Here is an 8,632-nt window from a genome sequence, read left to right as displayed (position 1 = left end):
AAATTAATATAAATAAATATAAAAATAAAAGTTAAAGATAAAAAATAATTATAATGAATTGATATAAGCAATAGAGAATAAAAAAGAAGCAGTGGAAAGAAAATAATAAAATAAAATTGAGGGTATTTTAGTAAATATATTAAATTATTAAATATCAACGGTCACATTTCCTCTCCTCCGAATCCTTCCGATTCGGGGGACGCAAACAATGTGATTTGGATGAATTTTGCTCTCCTCCCCTCTTAAAAATTAAACCAAATACATTTTATTATAAATATTTCCTCTTCTCCCCTTCATTTATCTCGAACCAAACACATCCTAATACTCGATTATTAAATCCTTGCTTAAAAACAAAAATGGACGGAAAAACCAAAATGATATATAACTGCCCCTATATATTAAGGCTAATTAATTACCAGATCACCTCGATTAAATATATCTCGGAACCGGAAGAGTATAGATTCAAAAAGTGTCTGATAACACCAGAAAGAGACAAATTGCTGTCTACAGCTTCAACGTGTAATTCTGCGCCTCCGATTTCCCTCGTTTTATTCACTTTCTCTCATGAAGAACAATGGCAGCCTCCAGATCCATAAAGAATAAGCATCGTGAACCACGACAAATGAAAAGCCCTTCCATGGCACCTCTTCCAACTTCTTCACGAAAACGCAAACCTCGCACTCTTGCCACTGTTTCCGCTATTCTTGCCGTTTTACTCGTCATTTCCGTCATCTGTCTCTTGCTCGTTTCGTCGAACGCTTGGCGTGCGTTCCAACAAGTGGTTTCGTATGAGACGATCTCTGTTGTCAATGAGTTCCCTCACGATCCTCAAGCCTTCACTCAGGTCAACTTTTTAATTTTCTGTTTTTGTTTGTTTTTATTCTTTTACTTTGTTGTTATTCATTCCTTTCGTACCGTGTATTTGACTTTTTTTAATGGTTCAAGTTGTTGTTTTCAATGGAGTTGAAGATCAGTTTCTTCGGTTACTGTTTGATTTGGATGAAGATTGGTTAATTGTTTACAGCGTGTGTCATGGAAATTGATTTGTATTTGGACACATTAAAAAAAAAAATCTGGTCATGTTTGATTTTATGGATCAATATCTTTATAGCTAACTCTGAAAAAAGGTGTGTCACTATTTAGTGCCGGTGTCTGAAACCGATAATGACACTTGTGACTACATTTAATTTATCATCATTTCAAACTATTATTGATATCGACATGTCAGGTGTGTCAGGAGTTGGTGTCGTGTTTTTGGTGTCCGTGCTTCATAGATAAAAATTGCTTTTGAAAGTGTATATACATATGTCACTTTTAATAAATTTGAGAATTGATTTTAATATTTTTTGTCACTGGAAAAGCTAGAAATCTAAGCTTTTGGGTAGAATTGAGGTTGGATCTAGAATCAATATTAGGGACGGGAGTCAAATATAATTACAGTAATTGTGTTCAAACTAACCAATACAAACCAGATTGAGGGGTGGGATGTAATGATCTAAATATGCTAATTACTAAGGCCAAGTTCTCTGAGTCCATGAGAAGGATCTAGATTTTAGATAGATCAATTATACTGAGTAATTGGTTAGTTTGTTAGAATATTTCAATGTTATAAGTGTTGAATTTCTGCCTTAATTGCGGTCCACCCCTAGTCGCCTTAACTGCGGCACTTTGGCTTGCCTCATTGCAGCCCCCAGCACCTTCATTGTGTTGCCTTGAAGGGGTGGATTTAGTTCCACATTGCTTGAAGATATGGCCTGTGTTGTGTTTATATATGGGGACAATCCTCACCCTACAAGCCGGTTTTATAGGGATGAGTTAGGCCCAACCCAAATTATGAGAATAAGCACAAGATTGGTGAATGAAATCATCATGAAGAAAATGAATGAAAATGTTAATTTTAGAGTAGTTTAGCATCTTTTAGTGCAATTGCTGTTTGTTTCATGCAGCACCAAAAAAGTTATTCATAACATGGAACCAAACGTCGACTAGTTATTTATTTAATTTTTGGAGAGAGGTGCGTGAAAGTTGGTGAGCAATTTGGATGCAATGCGAAGTTTGTTTTTATTATTGATGACGAATAGTTCAAGAACTGAAATGCTACTGGCCTATGTTTCTATACAAGTTCTATGCGGGGAGTACTGCATTCATTAAATCATGTATTCATTGTCGCATTAAGCACATAATAATCATTGAGTGAAGTTTAGTCAGCTCACAAGTTTTTGGTTGAATTAGGTTTATTGAAGCGAGAATGTGAGCACTGAGCTGCCCAATTTTAAGCCAAAGGATTCAATTTACTGATGTAGGGGCCTGGATTCACCGTATTCAACAAATCTTGCAGTCACTGCATTCATCAGATTTAGGACATTAGACAGAGATCATATGCTGATAATCTCATATAGTGTAGCACCCTCTATAGCACTGTATGAAAGAAAGCGTGTCTGTGTCTGTATGTGTGTCGGACATCGACACAACGCCAACACTTGTGATTACGTTTAATTTATTAATTTTTTCAAATTATTATCGGTGTTGACGTGTTAGTGTCGGTGTCGTGTCCGGTGTCCATGTCTGTGTCCGGTGTCCGTGTCTGTGTCCGTGCTTCATATGTAGCACCTACCTATCTCTAAAATGCTATCACGGAAGCAGATATAGGTATTTAAGTTATTTAAGAATCTAGGTTGTCCATCCTGGATAGCGGCCGTATATCATTTTGGCTAGGTATTTCTCTATCTGCTTTAATATTCCAAAGTTCATTAGAGCATCACTTGTGAAATCCAATGAGTTTTCAGTTAAATTTAAAAGAAACTGTTGTCTTTAACACAAATTGACAATAAGGAATGACTTAAACACAGCACTAAATTTTAGTGATGGACAAGGCAACTTTCTTGGGTTCCCTAGCATAAGTGGCACACAATCTTTTTTTATTGCAAATAGTGTTTTATGCGAAGGAGATATATGTATTTTGAAGTGTTTATCAAATTGAAATCTGCATTGCTTAGTTTGTCACTCATTGAAGATAAAAAAGTTTTCTCCTTGCATGTTTGATTTCAGGGACTTCTTTATGCTGGAAATGATACCTTATACGAGTCAACTGGTCTTTATAAGAAGGTAATGTTTCTTTCCTTTTTCAGTGTTGCCTTTTTTCTTACTTTTTCCTTTCTACGGCTGGAGTGGGATGGGAGATTTTGTGTATTCTTGAATATGAAAATTTCAAGCTGACATCAGTTACATAAATATGAATCTGACCACTACTGGTGCGCATTCAATAAGACCAATGGTTGTCAGACTCACGAGTTAACTCGTTGAGTTGAGTTTAGGAGGTCAAAACGAGTTGACATGTACTCAGACTTGTTTTGTGGTAGACTCGATTAAATGCGGATAGACTCTTCATTTTGTTGCTTTGTTGCTGTTTTTGTGTTGTTTCTTTGAGTGCTCTGTTTTTGTTTCGTTCTTGTTGGTTTTTTGTATCGAGCGAGTGGTTACTGCTTGTGATATCTCCATTCTCCAAATATAACATTGTTTTTGTTTTTTATTTCTCTTTTCTTGGAAGCAATATGTTCCTTTGTTTTGTTATACCGTTTTCCATTTGTGTGTCTCAAAATGTCCCTTTGTTTTGTTATAGTTTGAAATTGAGATTTTAATGTTAATTGGTGTTGTATTATATTTGTGACATTTTAAGGTTATTTTAAAGTCACTTTTTATTTTCCATATACTCTTACGAGTCTGCAAGTTGAATCGACGGACTCTTCACGTGTTTACATGGACTCGCGAGTCTGACAACTTTCTAAGCTTTTATCTATTCTAAAATATTGTTAATCAAGATTAGGTTTATTTTCTAATTACATTCTAATTTTTTGTTTACCCAGACATACAATTAATGTTGTTTTTGATGTGTAATATTTGTTTAACATTTCAACTATTTGTTGTTTCAGTCCTCTGTCCGCAAGGTAGCTCTTCGTACTGGGAAGGTACTGACTCCTAGTTCTTGTACTCTTCCATGTTCTTGTATGAGTACTCTTTTCTTTATGCTTTTCAATTATTATTTTATATGAAGAACAACTGATGGATAGCTGTCAAACTCTTAAGTTGATTTAATCCGGGTTTTCTTTTGATATAAACTGTACAGTATGACCAATTTTAAGCAAGGTAGCAAGATCAATGATTAAACATGGTACTGTGATGTTTAAACAGTATTTTTACTTAATTAAATTACCAAGCCTTTCCCCTATGTTTTCCCTCCATTTCACTCATTTTTTTGGACACAATGTCTCTTTAGCTGAAATGATTTACATTTCCTAATTTCAATGCAAATCTTACTTTAAATGAAGGGAATTTTATTCAAGGAAGGTACATTTTTATAGTTTTAGTTTTCTTTTTATAAAGATATTTTAACTGGGCTTTAGAAGGCAACAAAAAGTTTCTAAGTTACATTTTCCTACTTTTCAATGTTGTTCATGCTCTCAGAATATGCTGTTGTTGTACCCACAACATTTGTGAATGTCTGTTAAGAACTTAAGGAAGAAAAGTAGAAAATTGATAGGGACTAAAGAAAAACACAATATTTTTAAATGATCGAGGACGGAAGAAAGACTTCTTTGGCAAAGTTTTCTCCTTCAACAAAACGTCTCCATTTCATTTGATTTTCTAATTTCTCTAAATAAATCCTTCTATCCTTATTCTCCCTTGTTTATCGAATTGATGTCCTCTCTAGCTAATTATCTACCCTAACTAATCCTAACTACTTTTCATCTCGGAGAGTTCCTTTCTTTAACACGATGGTTATATTCCATGTAAAAGAACTGATAAAACTATATACGTTAGACAAATGTTCATTTGGGAGTTTATTATAAGTGCACTTTTTATATTTGATTACGCATAGTAATTTGAATATGGGAAGTCATAACAGGTTTCATTTATTTAGTCTTGGTGCTACGTGCAGGTTGAGAAACTTCAGAAGCTAGATGATTCGCTATTTGGGGAAGGTTTAACTCTCCTCAGTAATAGGTGTGCAAGGAAAATTATGTTGCATTTTTTTAATGTATATTAATAGTAAACTCTGACAGCTTTTAATACATCAATAAAACATAACAATACTGCCAAATTTCTTAAACCACTTGAAACTTTAAATTTTTGGAGCCATAAAGTACTTGATGTCAAAGTTAAGGGCCAAGTCTTAGTTTCTCGTTCGCTTGCTACTAAAACCAAAAGCTGATGGCAAGCCCATTAGAACTGAGCTTTGCAGGAGAAAGAGGCTACGGGCCATGCTGCATTTTCTTCTTGTTTGAATGGCCTATGCTCTGGTTTCTTAATGTTTGGTATATAATATAATAATCAGTAATTAACTCTTAGAGTTTGGGCTGAGAGCCTAATTCAACTCGAGAAAACAGGTTTGTAAAGTGAGAGCTGCCTACCAATCATAAACCTCTTTTAGATCATATTACATTACATTCAATAGGATCCAATAATGGACGGCCCTACGGATCTTGGTATGTTATGATACCATCTTAAACAAGAGTGCTCAAGCAACTTCAAGTATATTTTTCTATGTTAACATTGTTTTCATTTTGTATTTTAGTTTCTATTAGCTATAAAAAGTAAACAGTACTGCTACTTAAATGGTAATATTTACCAATTTTGGTTGCTAATGAAAAAGGAAGAATGACCCTGATTTTTGTTGTAATATTCTGATTTAATTACTTCTGGATGCTTTCCGGGTTGTTTACTTCACTTTGATCCTGATATAATGTGCTTTTGGCTTAGACAATTGACATTGTGCTATTTGTGATTAATAATCAAGTCATTTTTGACTATTATGGTTGATCTTTTAGTTTATTCTAATATATTATCTGGTGTACTTTTGTAGGCTGATCCAAGTAACATGGCTGCAGACACTTGGTTTCACATATGACCTCAAAAATTTAAGCAAAGTTTGTTGCTTTACCTACCTATTCATGTAATATTTTGTCTTTGGTTTGAGAGACTCCTAACGTTTTGATTCAGTGGGACTCTACGAAGAAAAGTAACAGCATTGTGATTATTGTTGATATGCAGTATGTCTTTACTATTCTGCATGATTGTATCATGCTGCTATACTGTGATTCCTTGACAGCTTCAATTTTGAAAGTTTTTAGCATTAAGTTAGAAATTGAAAGTTGATTGACTAGTAGTATAACAGATTTCAACTAGCTACTATATCTGATTAACAAATTTCTATGTCCAAAAATATATATCTTGTAACGTTGAATTCATTAAAACAAATTGAATATTTATACAAGCTGAATGGGTCTAAATATAGACACAAGTTGTCACCTGTGGTGCAGTTTACATGCAATGATTTCGGTGATACCAATCTTCTTTTTTGTTTGTTTATTTTTCCTGAGATTCTCTTCAGTACAAAGGTGAATGCTTCAAAATTCTTTTTAATATTGCAAGCTAGGTCTTAACGGCTTACTTTTACAATTTCTGTAGCTGGGGACATTTAATCATGATATGAAAGATGGCTGGGGTCTTGCAACTGATGGAAAAGTCTTGTTTGGAAGTGACGGAAGTTCAACCTTATACAAAATTGACCCTCAAACATTTAAAGGTCAGTCTGTCAAATCAAATTTTATTTGTTTCCTTTTACCAGTTTATTAGCGAAACCCAATTCCCAAACTTTTTCTTGCCTTGCATTTTCATGGAACTTACACTTTCCTCTCCATTGTAGTTATATCTAAACACATTGTCTTCTATAAGGGTCATCAAGTACACAATCTCAATGAACTGGAATATATAAATGGTGAAGTTTGGGCAAATGTTTTTATGGTATGTGTTTGCATGATCAACTATGAATGTTGTAGTCAGAGAAAATATATCTCCTAAAATTGTGAAAAAACAAAGACAAATGTTTGACATGTATGCATGATGCCTGTGGCCTAAGGCTTTCTGTTAATCTGGGTATTATTTGAGGTTGTTTTTCATTGTGTAGACCGACTGTATTGCAAAAATCTCTCCTAAAGATGGCGTTGTTGTTGGATGGATTTTCCTCCCAAATTTAAGGTATGGCCCATGTTTCCTTTTCTTATAAAAAATCATCTTAATTCTTATATGTTTGGTTTGACGCAACAAAGCGAATCCTGAATTGGGTTCTTCAGCAAATTAGCAACATCAAATTGGTCCTCAATGCTTTTTAATCACTTTAAGGCATTTAGTCGGTCCTAGTATAATCTTTTTGACGCCAAAAAATTAATCATTTGGTGGATAACCATATTATAGGAATTTAGTGGGGATTTACTCTAGCAACTAATAAGTATCTTTCTTTGTACATTGTTGCTTAAGTTATGTTTAAACTATCATTTGCAGGAAAGAATTAATGGAAGCTGGAAATAGTGTAAGGAACTTGAGCCTTTTGATACATCTACAGATAATAATTTTTTGTCCTATTATTGTGTGTTTTTAAATTCTTATTAGAGGTAGCTGTTGCTCATGATTTTTTGCTTGTGTGTTGTTCTCTTATATTTTAGGTTGATGTTCTTAATGGGATAGCATGGGATGCTGAGCAGGAACGAATTTTTGGTAGGCTCTAGTTTTTTTTAAAAAACTATTATAAACTTTTTATTTGACCATATTTATTCAAGCATATCATTTCCATTCCATCCATTTGAGACCTGACTTGACTTGATTCATTTTTTTAAAAATCATAAATATTAAGCATGAAATTGACATTTGATGAAAACAAGGGTCAAATGGAAGTGTGACCTGACAAGAATCTAATTACACTTTTCTTGTTTTCATTCTGTTTTTAAGATTTCTTTATTGGCGAAGACATTTTTTATGTTTGCTTTTCACAATTTGATTTACAAGTATTTGAAATTGGAGAATAAATGCAGGTTTTTTCCCCATGAAGTTTATGTGATTTATGTTCTTGATTGCAGTGACTGGAAAACTATGGCCCAAGTTGTATGAAATCAAAGTTTTACCCATAAAATCAACAATTGAAGAAGGGATGGTTGAGCAGCTTTGCCTGCGCAAGCCTTTCGAATTTCTATGATTTATAGCTGTGTGCCCAGTATTGAAGTCTATTTAGAAGAAAAAGGCAGCGAAATTGAATTTTGAAAATGGTGTACTAACATGATCGATCCGTTTTTCTGTAACAGAAAAGTGCAAAAACTAAAGGCAATTTGAGGTGTTGTTTGCTGAAAAAGAATGGAAATAAAATCCCTCAAGATATAAAATATTAGTATTTAAATTTATATATTGTCATGTTTATCACAACTTAAGACTTTGATTCGCCAAGAGATTTTGAAGAGGGCAATGGCTAGAAATTTTGATAAATGTGTGCCACTGTTTGAGCATGTTTATCAAATTGAGTAATGCTATTCTTACATCTATATTATACACCAATATGTTCATCGTATTTACATGTACGGACGCGCATTAACTAATTTCATTACTGCATTAACTAAGTTTTTACACTGCATTAATCAAGTTTGATGATTGCTCAAAATTATTTTTAATAACTGGATGTTGCATTAACCAACTTCATTATTGCATTAACTAAGATTTTACACTGTATTAACCAAGTTTGGTGACTGTTAAAAATTATTTTTAATACTTGGATATTGCATTAACCAACTTCATTACTGCATTAACCTAA

General features: G+C 33.5%; 1 protein-coding gene across 1 annotated transcript; it reads left to right on the top strand.

Annotated features, from left to right (window-relative positions):
- The first annotated feature begins 409 nt into the window (after positions 1-409).
- LOC131653100 (glutaminyl-peptide cyclotransferase-like) lies at positions 410-8,250 on the top strand. Its single transcript, XM_058923148.1, has 11 exons — positions 410-844; positions 3,049-3,105; positions 3,930-3,965; positions 4,937-5,001; positions 5,861-5,924; positions 6,466-6,583; positions 6,704-6,801; positions 6,965-7,035; positions 7,339-7,366; positions 7,500-7,551; positions 7,911-8,250. The coding sequence occupies exons 1-11, from the start codon at positions 575-577 to the stop codon at positions 8,024-8,026; spliced, it is 975 nt and encodes a 324-aa protein (XP_058779131.1). The 5' UTR covers positions 410-574; the 3' UTR covers positions 8,027-8,250.
- The last annotated feature ends 382 nt before the right edge of the window (positions 8,251-8,632 follow it).

This window comes from Vicia villosa, linkage group LG2 (assembly GCF_029867415.1).
Source record: "Vicia villosa cultivar HV-30 ecotype Madison, WI linkage group LG2, Vvil1.0, whole genome shotgun sequence".
In the NCBI taxonomy this organism is placed as follows: Eukaryota; Viridiplantae; Streptophyta; class Magnoliopsida; order Fabales; family Fabaceae; genus Vicia; species Vicia villosa.
This window is presented reverse-complemented; position numbering and strand designations above follow the sequence as displayed.

Bases quoted from the DNA above. Each gene is read 5' to 3' on its own strand.
- LOC131653100 (XM_058923148.1), top strand. From the start codon at position 575: ATGGCAGCCTCCAGATCCATAAAGAATAAGCATCGTGAACCACGACAA. The intron at 3,106-3,929 runs GTAATGTTTCTT...TTGTTGTTTCAG, and splicing joins CAACTGGTCTTTATAAGAAG to TCCTCTGTCCGCAAGGTAGC. The intron at 6,802-6,964 runs GTATGTGTTTGC...TTCATTGTGTAG, and splicing joins TTTGGGCAAATGTTTTTATG to ACCGACTGTATTGCAAAAAT.